At 39.7% G+C, this 15,486-nt stretch overlaps 1 protein-coding gene and 1 long non-coding RNA gene across 2 annotated transcripts in view; both read left to right on the top strand.

Annotated features, from left to right (window-relative positions):
• Window positions 1-3: 3 nt before the first annotated feature.
• The window catches only part of Zgpat (zinc finger CCCH-type and G-patch domain containing), a 53,454-nt gene continuing 37,971 nt past the window's right edge, over window positions 4-15,486 (top strand). Inside the window, exon 1 of the mRNA XM_063247998.1 lies at window positions 4-628. Coding sequence (XP_063104068.1) covers window positions 4-628 — 625 coding nt within the window. The remainder of the gene's footprint in view (window positions 629-15,486) is intronic.
• LOC134475926 (uncharacterized) overlaps window positions 635-15,486 on the top strand; it is a 33,230-nt gene continuing 18,378 nt past the window's right edge. Inside the window, exon 1 of the long non-coding RNA XR_010047243.1 lies at window positions 635-15,056. This is a non-coding gene — a long non-coding RNA (uncharacterized LOC134475926). The remainder of the gene's footprint in view (window positions 15,057-15,486) is intronic.

The raw sequence follows: 15,486 nt of genomic DNA, 5'->3' as shown, positions 1-15,486 counted from the left end.
AGTATGGATGAAGAGAGCCTGGAGACGGCCCTCCAGACCTACCGTGGCCAGCTGCGGCAGGTGGAGGTGGCCCTGGGTGCGGGCCTGGATGCCTCCGAGCAGGCGGACCTGCGCCAGCTGGAGGGCGACCTGAAGGAGCTGATCGAGCTCACCGAGGCCAGCCTGGTGTCCGTCAGGAAGAGCAAACTGCTGGCCTCGCTGGACCAAGAGTGCCCACCCCAGGAGGACGCCGAGTACCTGGCGTTCCAGAAGGCCACTGCCGAGGTCGAGGATATGTCCGCCACTCCCAGGGTAAACCCGGAGAACGGCGCTGCGGGAGAGACAGGACCGGAACTCGCTGGACCTGGGCAGGAGGAAGAGGGAGAGGAGGATCGGGAGGAGGGAGAGGAGGATCGGGAGGAGGGAGAGGAGGATCAGGAGGAAGAGCTGAACGGAGCGAAGGTGAACGCCCCCTACTACAGTGCGTGGGGCACCCTGGAATATCACAATGCCATGGTGGTGGGCAGCGAGGAGGCAGAGGACGGCACGGCCTGCGTCCGCGTGCTCTACCTGTACCCCACTCACAAGTCCTTGAAGCCGTGCCCATTCTTCCTGGAGGGAAAGTGCCGCTTCAAGGAGAACTGCAGGTAAGCGCTCTGCTGTCCGCAGTTCAGGGCAGGCAGGCCTTCTCTGCCCCTGGTCTTTTGCCCTTCCCTCTCAGCCGAGTTGCTGGCAAGAGGCAGACTTCTTACGCGGCAGTGGGCGTTTAGTTCGATTTTGTTGGGTAGATTAAGAAGTCGGGAAGGGTTTAGGCACTGCCCGCCGCCTACAGTATTCTCCGAGTGAAAAATTTTAAATATGTATATTTTTCCTTTTTTGCGGTGCTGGAGACCAAACCCAGACTTTCCTGAATGTCAGGCAAGCACTTGCCACTGCATTACACCCCCAGTCAACCAGAATTTACTTATGGTAATTTTCAGACATACAAAATGGGAGTAGTAGTAACTGCCCATGTTCTGCCCTACAGCTTCTTTATGTATTAAACTTTCCAGTCTTGTTTTATTTGTTTTCTGTGCTCTGCCTTTTTCCCCCCTCCTTTTCCAGGGCTACTTTAAGACAAATTCCAAATTGCTTTTCTTTTTTCAACCATAAATGCTTAATGGTGAACCACAAATCAGTTACTGAAGAAGTAACCTCTGTTTATACCTAACAAATGTAACAGGAATCTCTCAGGTATGTCTTTTACTATAATGCTGTTAGTCATATTGCCAAGAGGTCATACGTGTATAACTTTATTTTTTACTTTTTTTAATTTTATCTTTAGGAATAACTTTTACTGAAACTTTCCTAAGTCATAATCTTTGTTAGCCAGTAGTCTAGGACAGTGGTGGCAAATGCATGGCACATATGCCATATAGGCAGTTCCTATCATTGAGAAGCTCTAAGAGGTTCATCATCATTGGTCTAGGGTAATTATCTCTAGTTCTTCGAACATCGTGATTCTTTTTTTCTTTTTTCTTTCTTTCGTTCTTTACTTTTTTTTGGACAGAGTCTTGCTATGTAGTTCAGGCTGGCCTTGGGACTCACTTTTGTAACCGAGGCTGGCCTCAAGCTCACAGTAATCCTCTTGCTTAGCCTCCCAAGTGCTAGGATTATAGGCATGAGCCACCACACCTGGCTGGACATTATAATTTGTAGTGGACTTTTGGTAGGCACCTGTCTTCCTCTTTCCATTCCTGCTTTTCTTCCTCCTTCCTTTCTCTCCTTCCCTTGCTCTTTTCCTTCTCATCCTGGGCAGTAAAGTACATAAGTCATCAGTGGGCCCAGTGGGTTTTCACCAAGTGGACATGCCCCATAAAACCAGCAGCCAGGTCAGCTTTCCAATGTGGCCCAGGCTTGCTGCCTCTAGCACAAGCACTATTCCAAGAGATTGACACATGCTTGCTCATCTGACCAGTGACCTTGTAGACCCACCCTACAGTCTGCCCATTTTATAGATAGGAAAACAGGCAGCAAGTACTAAATCATTGACTCTAGGTTGACAGCCTCTAGGTTTTGTTCATCTGGTGCAGCTGCTGTGTCAGAGTTAGGTTTGATCTGAAGCCCGTGAAGCAGCTTATAAGACACTTTACCATCACCCAGGGCTGATAAATTATTGTCTCTGATTTTAAATACAGTGTATATTTAAACAAAAATTTATTAAATAAATTCATTATAGTAAAAGACATATTGCCCTTAATCTCCAACAAAATACTCCTTCTTACTTTGAACACAGTTATCATATCTTGTCACTTCCTGAAACAATTCTGCAAGTCCTTTCTTGTGTCTCATGAGATGTGGTTAAAATTGTGGCAAATGCTGCTGGTAAGCAGCATCCAAAAGAAAAGTAGGCTTGCAAAAACATTGTGGTATGTCCTCTTCTATCTTAGTCACTAGATTTAGGCCTGTGCAACTTCCCCAAAGTCAAAGTGGCCGTGAAAGGTAAATGTTTTGAATCAGTTCAGGACATCAAGGCAGTAATGACAGTAAACTAAAGACATTCATGAGAGAGGACTTGCCAAACTGTAGCAAGAATTGAATCAAGGGGAGTATTTTGAGATGGTTTAGTGGTAATGTTTTTTACTGTAGTGATTTTTTAAAAACTAAACTTTCATTGTATGTTTTGTTCATACTGTGTAATAATTCTCTACACGTGTTGTTTATAAATGGTATTTATGTTTTATGTAGTGTTTGTGTGTGTGTGTGTGTGTGTGTGTGTGTGTGATCACAGATTGAACTCAAGACCTTTGCACTGAACTACACCCCAAACCCTTTTTAGTTTTTGTTTTGAAATAAATCGTCAAATTGAGCTCAAACGTTCAGTCCTCCTGCTTCAGTCTACCAGACTGCTAGGATAATAGGTGTGTGCTACCATGCCCAGCTGATTTTTAAATTCTTAAAATAGAAAGTACAGTACCATGTTAATTGCTTGTCTCTTGCTTTTTTCATTAACTATGTTTTTTTTCTTTTTACCGCTTCTTGTGTGTGTGTGTGTGTGTGTGTGTGTGTGTGTGGTACTGAGACTGAACCCAAGACCTCTCATGCTGAACTATAACCCCTGCCCTTAATACGTTTTTGAGAGATGTCCAAGTTCTTTTTTTTTTTTTAAATGGTACTTGGAGTTGAACCTAGGGTCTTCATACTGAACTACATCACCAGCACTTTTTAAAAAAATTTTTGGAGATAAGGTCTCACTATGTTTTACACACATAACTGAAACTTGCTGTCCTCTTGCCTCAGCCTCACAGAGTGCTGGGATTACCAGCATGTACTGCTATTCTTGGCTCCAAGTTGATATTTATAGAACTGTTGTATTCATTTTAACCTGTTGTTGTTTTCCCTCATGAATATATATTTATATATTTATTATGTTTTATTTATTCTTTGCCATTCTGATCGTTCAGTGTTCATTTAATGCAGACAACATACAGTGAGTATCCTCACACATGTTGTTGCACTGATTGCCTGTATCTGCAGTGTGTAACCAGTGTGTGCATATTTTAGTGCAGAGGTATATATGTTTTTGGTTTCTGTATAAAAAATGCCTTTGTGGGTTTTTTTTTTTTTTTTTTTTTTGTCTTTTTCGTTTTTATCGGTACCGGGGATCGAATTCACGACTGCCTGCTTGCAAGGCGGGCGCTCATGCTGCTGAGCTAAATCCCCAGCCCCCAAAATGCCTTTTTTTAAAATGCTGGGTATTATTGTACCCAGAATCTTATTTATGCTAGGCATAAATAGAAAGTACAGTAGCATGTTACTCAGTGCTATACCACTGAGCTGTACCCTTTGCCTGCTAGTGTTCTTCTGGCTACTTACAGTGATATTGTCTGACTTTGACATTTGTGCTCATGGAAGAAATGTGGGGGAGGCTGGGTGTGGTGGCCCATGCCTGTAAGTCTAGCATTCAGGAGGCTGAAGTGGGAGGATTGCTGCAAGCTTGAGGCCAGCCTAGGCTTTGTAGTGAGTTCAGGGCCAGCCTAAACTACATAGTAAGACCCTGTCTCAAGGAAAAACCAAAACAAAATGAAATAAAATAAAAAGAAAGGTGGAAGCCGGGCGTGGTGGCTCACGCCTGTAATCCAAGCACTTGGGAGGCTGAGGCAGGAGGATCGCTTCGAGTTCAAGACCAGCCTAGGCTACAAAGTGAGCACAAGGCCAGCCTGAACTGCATAGTGAGACCCTGTCTCAAAAAGACAGAAAAAAAAAAAACAACAAAGGGAGAGTAATGACATCTAGATAGAATTTTGCATTTCCTCAGTTACTAGTGAGGTTTAACACTTTTCACACTGGTTTTATTTTAAATCTCTTTCTCAGTTACTGAGAGGGTAGACTGCATTATTGTACGCAAAGGATATAGAAGTATGAGGAGCAAGCACTGATGGTCTTCTTTACCTTGTTATTATAAGATAAATTCAGTAATAGAAAATTAACATAGAACTTGGGACAGTTCCCAACTTTTTGGGTACCAGGAACTGGCTTCTCAGGAAAGATAATTTTTCCGCAAACAGGGGAGGGGTAGTTTCAGAATAATTCAAGCACATTGGATTTATTGTTTACTTTATTTCCATTATTACATATGTTACATGATAGAACTGTGGGGGACAGGCGGCGGCTGAAAAGATAAGAAGTATGAAATATAAATGACCTTTATTTTGAGAATGCGGGGAGAAACACCCCAATCCCCTGGGGCGTGGCATTTCCACCCCGGGTCAGCAATCTCTCCATGGAACACATGGAGTGAGGCACGTAAGTAGCCTCGGTTTGGGGTAGAACCTAAGGGGGCATTAGGGATACACAGGTAGCCCACTGGTCTTTGTTTGGCGCCAGAGGTAAATCCTAAGGATGGGGGAGATGGCGCTCCTTGGTTCCGGCTGAGGCTTTACCAGCTACAGTGTCCGGCCTGGGCCAAAACTCTTTCAACCTTATTTGTTTGTTTGTTTTTTATTAGTACATGTTTGTAGTATGTAATGTTTACATTCCTTGTAGGGAATTGATACATATGCATAACACATCTTAATTCCTTTTTCATCCTCTTTCCCTTCTCTGCCTTTATCTTTTGACTCCTTTTCCCTTCTAGAGCATTCTTTCCTACTTCCTAGTATCTACCTTTTACTTGCTCTTTATTTATTTAATTCAGGTGAGAAACCAGGCAATATTTAAGTTTGCATGTCTGGTTTATTTCACTTAAAATTATGGTTTCAAGGTACATCTGTTTTCCTACAAATCATTTATTTTTCTTTGTGGCAAAGTAATATTCATTGTGTGTGAAAATCACATTTTCTTTATTCATTCATTGTTGATGGATATTTAGGCCATTTCCAAGATTTAGCTATTATGAATTGTGTTGGCTATAAATATGAGTCTGTATGTATCACTATAATATGATGTATTTAACTCTTTCAGGAAGATATCTAAAAGGTGAATAACCGAGTCAAATGGAATTTCTAGTTTTAGTTTTTTGTAGAATCTCCAAACTTATATATCCATAGTGATAGTGTTAGTTTACATTTCCACCAACAGTTCAGTAGTGCTCCTTTTCACATATAGGCTCTCCAGTATTTATTTATTTATTTAGCTGCCTTTAAAAAACGTATTTATTTACTTACTGATTTTTGAGACAGGGTCTCAATATGCAGGCTGGCCTTGAATTTACTTTGTTAGCCCAGGCTGGCCTTGAACTCTCAGTGATCATCCTCAGCTTCCAGAATGCTTGGAATTACAGGCATGTGTCAAGAGGCCCAGCATAATTTTGGTTTTTATTAGTACACATTTGCGGTACACAGTGATTCCATTTACCATAGGGAGTTGGCACATATACATAATGCATCTTAATTCTTTTTACACCTCCTTCCTCTCCCTGCCATCTCTTGGTCCTTTTTCAAATGCAGCATTCCTCAGGCAGTTGCCTAGAAGGAAACAGGATCCAAGAGGGCATAATCTGCAATAAGCAATGGGAATCTCTCTGGGGCAGATGGCAGAGTGGATGCTGGGGAGGCTGCCCTTTCTGATTGGTTTATTGTATCCTTCTAGCATTTATTTTCCAATTAATGAGTGTTGGCCACAGATATTGGGTTGACCTGAGCTGTAAAAATCTCCCAAGTTACTCTCACATGCAGTTGTTTTTTTTTGATTTCTTGATAACAGCCATTCTTTCTGGGGTAAGATAGAATCTCAGGGTTGCATAAATTTGCGTTTCTTGAATGACCAGTTATGCAGAGCATTTTTTCATGTATTTATTTGCTGTTTGTACTTCATCTGAAAAATGTCTGTTCATTTCTAGGCTGAGTCTTCAAATTTGGAGAGTGATTTTTTTTTTTCAGTTCTTTTAGTTCTTTGTGTATTCTAGATGTCAGTTGTCTGAGGAGTGATTGGTAAAAATTTTTACCCATTCTGTGGGTTGTCTCTTGATTCTCTTGGTGATTACTTTTTCTGTACAAAAGCTTTTTAGCCGGGTGTAGTGGCACTCTCCTGTAATTCCAGCACTTGGGAGGCTGAGGTAGGCAGATCACTGCAGGTTCAGACCAGCCTGGGCTACAAAGTGAGCACAAGGCCAGCCTGAATGGCACAGTGAGACCCTGTCTCAAAAAGAGAAAAAAAAAAAAAAAAAAAGCTTTTTAATTTGATATAATCCCAAATTGTTGATTCTTTGTAGTCAACCCTATGTGATCAGGGTTTTGTTCATAAAGTCTTTGCCTCTACCTATGTCTTTCAGAGTTTAACCTACTAAATATATCTTCCAGCACATTTAGTGTTTCTCTTTTAATATTTAGATCTTTGATCAATTTTGAGGTACATGGTAAATGATAAGGGTCTACAACCAACCTTCTACACGTGAATAACTGGTTTCCCTAGCACCATTTATTGAAGAGGATATCCTTCTCCCAATGCATGTTTTTAACCCCTTTGTCAAAGATCAAATAGTTGAGTATGCTTGGGGTTGTTTCTGTGTCCTCTGTTCTGGTCTCTTGATCCTCATAAGGCCACTATCGTGTGTTGATCTCAAGCAGCTGATCCTTTTGTAGTATAGACAAAGTCAGTTTACCTGGCTCATTCATTCACAAATGGGTCACGGATCCATTCCTTTTTAGTGTAGGAGTCATTTTGTAGTTGAGAAGCTTTGTGGTGTATATGCAGTGTCCCCCCAAATTCTTATCTGGCTGAAAGGTGATTGGATTATGGAAGCACTGTATTCATCAGTAGATTCATCGACTGAGTTCAGTAGCTGAATGGGGCCCTAATTGAAGGTGGTCACTGGAGGGAGGGCATACCCTTCAGCTTCTTACTTATTTCTCTGCTTCCTGGTTGCCATTGGTTGAGTGTCTTTTCCTTTGCCATGCCCCTCCAACGTCCTGTTTTGCTTTGAATCGTGCTGACCATGGACTGAAACCATGAGCCAAAGTAAACTTCTCTGCCTTTTGTTGCAGGTGTCGGTATTGTGTCTCAGTGACAAGGTAACTAAGGTGGGAAGTAATGCTCAAACTCTTAAAAGTGGAGATTGGTGATCATGTACCAGCTGGAAGAAAGAAGGCCTTTGATCATTCTCTTTCAAAGTCTCTGCTAATACTTAAAATACATCAGAAATTCCATTGCTCTCTTAATCTCAGTTTGGTTTTGAACACAGTTACTTTATCTGCTGATCTGAATACAGTTGTCATTCTCCTCTGAAGTGATAAATTGAGGGTTTTTAAAATATATTTTATCTCAAGGAGAAAAAGAAAAAAAAAGAAGAAAGAAAACTAAAATAGAATTTCAAAGCACATCAATCAGGGGCAACAATGGTACATACATTGTGCATTGTCATCCCCAAATCATTCATCCAGAGCATAAGACTTCAGCATTCAATTGTCCAAACAATACCAACACAAATCTTTCTCTTCAGTGAACTCAGAGAAATCAGTAGTATAACTATCTTTAACTATTTTTTATATGCATATACATATATATATACATATGTTGTTTCAGCTTCTCACACTAATGAGATGATGTATTTACACATGTGTGTTTTATTTATTACACTGAGTATGGTCTTAAGTTTTATCCATTTATCTATCAAAATCTCCAGTTTATACTTCTTTATGGCTGAGTAGTGCTCTGTTGTATAAAAATACCACATCATTTTTTTCTGTTTTCTCAGTGATGGGCATTTAGGTTATTTCCAAGATATGGCTATTACAAATTGTGCTTCTGTAAACATGAGTGCACATATATGGCTGTGGTATGATGTTTTTAATTATTTTGGGAAGATACCCAAAAGGGGAATAGCTGGGTCAAATGGGACCTCTAGTCCTAGTCTTTTGAGGAGTCTCCACAGTGATTTCCACAGTGGTTGCACCAGTCTGCATTGCCACCTACAGTAGAGAAGGGTTCCTTTTTCCCCAGAGCCCCTCTAACATTTGTTATTGGTTGATTTTTTAATACTAGCCATTCTTTCTGGTGTGAGGTGTACTCTCAGTGTTTTAATCATCTCTCAAATAACCAGTGATGTCAAACATTTTTTCACATATTTATTTGCTGTTTGCAGTTCTTCATCTGGGGTGTTTATTCATTTCAGATAGCCATTTTGGATTGGGTTTTTAAATCTGGAAGGATTATCTGGGCATGGTGGCTTATGCCTGTAATCCTAACATTCAAAAGGCTGAGACAGGAGGATTGTTGGAGTTCAAGACCAGCCTGGACTACAAAGTATCCTCAAGGCCAGCATAGTGAGACCTAGTGTCAAAAAGACAAAAAAAAAAAAAAAAAAAAAAAATCTGGGAGGACTGATTTTTTTTTTTTTAAAGTTCTTTGTATGTTCTTGACAGTAATCCTTTGAGGTACAGTTATTTTCTCCCACATAATGAGTTGTCTCTTTACTCTGTTGGTCGTTTCTCTTGCTGTGCAAAAGCTTTTCAGTGAGGTGAGATCCCAGGAGTTTATTCTTTGTGATAGTTCTGTGCAGTCAGGGTTTTGTTCATAAAGTCTTTGCCTATACTAGTGTCTTCAAGAGTTTTACCTACTCTATCTTCCAGCAGATTTCATGTTTCTGTTTTAATATTAGCATCTTTAATCAAGTCTGATTTTATCTTAGTACATAGTGAAAGATGCAGGTCCAGTTTTAATGTTTCACATGTGTAGAGCCAGGTTTTCCAGCCCCATCTATTAAAGAGGCTTTCTTTCGTTCAGTGAATGTGTTTGGCACCTTTGTCAAAGATAAGATGGTTTAGTGTATCGTCAATTGTTTCTGCATCTTCTAATCTGTTCCATTGATCTTTGGGTCTTGTTTTTGTTTTGTTGTTGTTGTTGTTTTGCAGGACCACACTTTTTATCACAGTAGCTTTATAGTATAATTTCAAGTCAGATTGTGATAGCCCCTGTCTTGTATTTTTTGCCCAGATTCCCTTCTCTATTCTATATCTCTTCTGGTTCCAGATGAATTTTAGGATTGCAGTCTCTTAATTCTGTGAGATATGCTACTGGAATTTTGATTGGAATTACATTGAATCTGTGTAACAGTTTTGGAAGTATGACCATTTTCACCATATTGGTTCTTCCTACCCAAGACCACAGGATATTTCTGCATTTTCTAATACCCTCTTCAATCTCTTTTTTTCAGAGTGCTGTAGTTCTCAATTTAGAGGTCTTCTATGGTTTGTTAGATTGATTACTAGGTATTTCTTTTTTTTTTTTTTTTTTGGAATGCTATTATAAAAGGTATTGTTTCCCTGATTTCTCTCTCAGTGAGTTTGTTATTTGTGCACAGGAAGCCTATTGATTGTTGAGTGTTGACTTAGAATTTAGATTTTTAAGCAAATTCTAGCTACTTTACTGAATTTGCTTATTAAATCTAGTAGTCTTTTGGTGGAGTTTTTGGGGTCTTCTAAGTAGAGTATACTCATCAGCAAAGAACGATAGTTTAACTTTTTCCTTTCCTATCTTTACTGTTTTTATTTCTTTCTCTTGTCTAATTGCTCCTGCTAAAATTTCAGGACTGCATTGAATAAGAGTGGAGATAGTGGACATCCTTGTCTTGTTCCCGATTTTAAAGAGAAAGCTTTCCGTTTTTGTCCATTTAATATGATGTTGTTGGTTTGTCATAAATGGCTTTTATCAGAATGAGATAAAGACCCATGTTTTCCAATTTTGTGTAGGGTTTGTATTATGAATGGGTTCTGGACTTTGTCAAAAAGTTTTTTTGTATCTATGAAGATGATATGATTTTTGTCCTTCGCTCTATTAATATGATGTATTGCATTTATGGATTAACGTATGTTGAACCATCCCTGCATCCTTGGGATGAATCCCACTTGATGTACAATCTTCATGATGATTTGCTGCAGTCTGTTTGCCAGTATGTCACTGAGAATTTTTGTATAAGTGTTCTTTTTTTTTTTGGTCTTTTTCGGTACTGGGGATCGAACTCATGACTGCCTGGTTGCAAGGTAGGCGCTTATGCCGCTGAGCTAAATCCCCAGCCCCTGTATAAGTGTTCTTTAGGGAGATTGGCCTGTAATTCTCTTTCATAGTTGAGTCTTTCTCTGGTTTTGGTATCAGGGTAATGCTTGCTTCCAGGAATGACTTTGTGAGTATTGCTTCCCTTTTAATTTCATTAATGGTTGAATATGTTTGGCACTCAATCTGAAGCAGTGCAGAGAAAATGAGAGATAAGAAGGAGACAAAGGAGCAGGCCTTTAATGTGGGCGTGGAGAGCTTCATGGGGCAGGTGGTACAGATGCTCTCACAAAGAAGTGGGACTACTTTTATCAATTTAGGCTGTGGGAGGAGTTTTAACCACTGATTTGTCTTTTTTTTTTTTTTTTTTTTTTTTTGCCACACCAATTCAGTTCTGATGATTTGTCTTTTTGAGACAGGGTCTTACTATGCAGTTCAGGCTGGCCTTGGGCTCACTTTGTAGCTCAGCCTGGTCTCGAACTCGCAACGCAACGATCCTCCTGCCTTAGCCTCCCGAGTGCTGGGATTACAGGTGTGAGCCACCACGCCCAGCTCTTAACTGCTGATTTGAAGGAGCATCTCCTGTGTAAGTCAGGAGACAAATTTACTGGGGAATGAAGGTAGAGGCTTAGGTAGTTGTGGAGACTTGGGATTGGAAAGGACTTGGTGCACATGCAAAAAGGGAGCGGGAGGTTTATCTCTGGAATGATATGGGGAACATAGAAGGTACTGTTGGAGAGATAAGTTGTTTCTCTGGGTGCAGCACCAAGTTGAGAGGATGTAGCTAAACCTCTTTGAAGAGTTTGAGAAGTAGTGGTGTTAGGTCTTCTAAATTTCTTGTGGAATTCAGTAGTGAATTCATTAGGGCCTGTGCTTTTCTTTCTTGATAGGTTTTTAATTACATGTTTAATTTCATTTATTGATATTGAGTTATATAGGATTTTCATATCTTGATTCAGCTTTGGTAACTCAGGTGTATCTAGGAATCTGTCCATTTCTTCTGTTTTCCATCTTATTAGAATACAAGTTTTCAAAGTGTAGATATATAATTGATTTTTGGATCTCTGCAGGGTCTGTTGTGATTCATTCCTAATTGTGTGCTTTTGAGTCTTTCTTTCCCTTTTTTTTTTTTTTTTGATAAGATTGGCTAAGGGTTTGTCTATTTTATTTAATCTTTCAAAGAACCAACTCTTTGATTCATTGATTCTTTGTAGTTTTTAGTCTCCAGTGTGTTCATTTCTGCTCTGATCTTTATCATTTCCTCCCTTATACATGCTTTTGGATTAGCCTGCTTTTCTTTTTCTAGAAGTTTGAGGTGCAACATTAAGTTGTTTATATTTGCTCTGTTTTCCTGATATGGATATTAACTGCTATAAATTTCCCTCTTAAGACTGCTTTCATTGTGTCCCACAAGTTCTAGTAGTGTAGTCATTATCATTCAACTGTAAAGACTGTCTTAATTTCTTCTTTAATTTCATCTGTAACCTGTTGGTGTTCAGTAGGGTGCTATTTAATTTCCATGTGTTTATGAAGTTCTTGTAGTTTCCTTTGGCTTGGATTTTCAATTTCATTGCACTGTAGTCCGATAGTATGCAGGGTTAGATAAGATAATTTCAGTTTCTTGCATTTACTTAAGCGTATTCTATGAGCCGTTATATAGTCTGGTTTATGTTTTTGTTTTCATTTTTTTGTTTGTTTGTTTTCTGGTATGAGTCAAGAACTCACAATCTTGCTCTTGCTAGGCAAGCTCTTATGCCGCTGAGCTGAATCCCTGGCTATGGTCTGTTTTGGAGAGTGTCCCATGTGCAGCTAGGAATGTGTATTCTGATGTTGTGGGATGAAACACTCTATAGACATCTGCTAAGTACATTTGTTCACAAGTTTGATTTAGCCAGCCGTGGTGGCTCATGCCTCTAATTTCCGCACTTGGGGGGCTGAGGCAGGAGGATCGATGGGAGTTTGAGACCAGCCTGAGCTACAAAGTTGAGCTCAAGGCCAGACTGAACTGCATAGAGAGACTCGGTCTCCGGTAAAAGAAAAGTTTGATTTAGTTCTAGTATTTCATTATGGATTTTTTTTGTCTAGTTGATCTGTCTTTTTGTGACAGTGGGGTGTTGAAGTCTCCCAATACAGTTGTATTAGGCTTTATTTGATTTTTCATGTTTGTTAGTAATTATTTTTTGTAGTTGGGTGCACTAGTATTTGTTGCATATATATTGATAATTGTTATCCCTTCCTCTTGGATTGTTCCTTTTATGAGGATGCAGTGACTTTCTTTATTTTTCTTAATCAGTTTTGGCTTGAAATTCACTTTGTCTGCTTTTTTCTGGGTTCCTGTTACATGTAGTGTTGTTTTCCATCCTTTGACTTTCAGTCTATGAATTTCTTTTTGACTTAAATGTGTTTCTTGGATGTAGCATGTTGTTAGGTCTTGCTTCTTGACCCATTCTCCAGTCTGTCTCTCTTGACTGGGGAACTGAGACCATTACCCTTCATGATTATAACCAATAGGTATTGACTTATCCTTGTCATGTCGTTGGCTCCCCTGTTTTTTTCCCCTCCCTCTAATTGTTTGCCTTCCCTGGTGGATTCCTTCTGTTGGGGTTCATGGAGCTGTAGTCCTTATTATCTCTTTATAGAGTGTCCTTCAGAACATTTTGGAGTGCTGGTTTGGTGGTCATAAATTTCCTCAGATCTTCTTTTTCATCTTATTTGAAGTATCTTATTTCTCCATCAAGTTTGAAAGATAGTTTTATGGGGTACATCAATCAGAATTGAAAGTTGTTTTCTTTTAGAATTTGGAGTACTTCACTTCAAGTTCTCCTTGACTTGAGAGTTTGTGCTGAGAAGTCAGCTGTAATTCTGATGTGCTTTCCTTTATGGATGATTTGTTTCTTTTTTGTAACAGCTTTTAGGATTCTAGGCTCGTGTTGAATTTCTGGAATCTTGACTATGATATGCCTGGCTGTAGATTTTTTTTTTGTCTTTTTCCTTTTTATCGGTACTGGGGATCGAACTCACGAATGCCTGCTTGCAAGGCAGACGCTTATGCCGCTGAGCTAAATCCCCAGCTCCAAAATTTTTTTTTTAATTGCTAATTGAAGTTCTATATGCCATGTTTATTTGTATGTCAAATTCTTTTTCTCTACCAGGAATGTTTTCTGTCATGATGTCTGTGAACATTATTTTAGTGTCATCTGTGGCATCTCCTGCTTTTTCATTGACTCCAAGCACTCTTAAGTTATTCTTCTTTGTCTCATCTAGCAGCTGCTGGATTGATTTCTCATGGTCCCTTGCTATTTTGAGAAATCTTTCTTTTCTCAGTTGCTAACTGCAAGCCTGTCTTCAGTATCTGAGATCCTGTCCTCACATTGGCCTAAACTGCTTCTAATACTTTAAATGGAGATTTTATTCTCCTAGATATCTAATTGAATCTGCTTTATGGATTCCATTTCTTTCCTATGCTGTGCTTTCATAATTTTCTTAAGCTTGTCTATTTTTTTGTCTGTGTCTGCTTTAACATCGCTAAGCATGTTGTGTATTTTGTATTTTGAGAGGTTATTTCTTTTTTTCTTTTTCTTTTTTTTTTTTTTTTTTGTCTTTTTCATTTTTATCGGTACCAGGGATCGAACTCACGACCGCCTGCTTGCAAAGCAGGTGCTTATGCCGCTAAGCTAAATCCCCAGCCCCTGAGAGTTTATTTCCGATTTCATTTTTTCAAGTCTAATTCAATTGCATTATTGTTACAACATCAGTGAGACTTGGTGGGTACTTTTGGATTGACCCACCTCATTGCTTCCTGGGTTTGCCATTGGTAAACTGGATGTTTGAGGTTGCATCAAGTGTCTTCTCATTTCTTCTTTTTTTTAGTTTAATTCCTGGGGTGATGCTTATAAGTTGCCTGTGGTGGGTTACTTTATGGCTAGCATTTAGGCCTCTTACGTGTTGATTACTTCTCTGAGGTAGCTTCTAGGTGTATCTGGTTTTTGGGTTTTGAGTCTGTCAGAAGATTTTACCTCTTCAGTTTGTTGGAGATAAGAAGTTGTTGCTTGTTTGATCTAGTCTCTAGTACTTTGGCACTGTGCTACCATATTTTTTGTAACCCTTAATTAATCTCAGCCATGGAATACCAGGACTAACAGGTGTTTAGAACAGTTATTTGGAGCCGGGGATTTAGCTCAGTGGTACAAGCACCTGCCAGGCAAATGCCAAGTCATGAGTTCGAACGCTGGTACAAAAAAAAAAAAAAAAAAAAAAAAGTTGTCTCAATTTTGGGACAGCTTCTCTGGTAACAATCACATCAAACACAAACTGAGCTAAGCCTTAATATGCAAGCTTTAACCCTATGAACTGGACTTGTGATTATATAACAAAATGTAAAACAAACCAGATAATTAATACAATATGTAAGTCCATATCAGTTTTGCCCTCAGGAGTTCAAATTTAAAATGAAGGAGAAAATAGAGAAGTGGAAGAAGAGGAAGAGATTAGAAGTAAGATTGGAGGACAACGGGGATCACACCAACCTGAGGTAACTGGTGCAGAAGACTGAAGGAAAAGAGAAATGGGAGAGATAAGAGGAAGAACAGCAGAACCACACTCACAAAGAGGTTAGGAACCACTTTTACACTCACATAAAAAGAATGAAGGAGAAAATAAAAACAGTCAACTTCCAGGATTCTCTCTGGTTTCACAAGTAGACTACTTGTGGAGACAGAGTCCCAAATCATGCCAGTCTAGCTCAGCAGTTGCTTTTTGGTATGGTAGTGAATAATTTCAGTAGGCCTGCCCTGAGACCAGACTCATTGGACTCACCAGTGTCCAAGCAGTTTCAATGGGTCTGAGCCCAGCTGGGAGCTGCTAGAAGAAGCTAGCAGCAGTTCTGGGTTCTGAGCTCAGCCTGCCCATCTTCCAAATGGCTCCTGGATAATGCTTTCTACCTGTCGGTAGACTAAGTCCTCTGCACTCATCACCAGTCAGTGTAGTGCTCCATATCTGCTGCTCCTCTGCAGAGACCTCTAAGATCACCAGCTGTCACCT

This window comes from Cavia porcellus, unplaced genomic scaffold (assembly GCF_034190915.1).
Source record: "Cavia porcellus strain 051 isolate PalLab524CR breed Dunkin Hartley unplaced genomic scaffold, mCavPor4.1 scaffold_5, whole genome shotgun sequence".
In the NCBI taxonomy this organism is placed as follows: Eukaryota; Metazoa; Chordata; class Mammalia; order Rodentia; family Caviidae; genus Cavia; species Cavia porcellus.
This window is presented reverse-complemented; position numbering and strand designations above follow the sequence as displayed.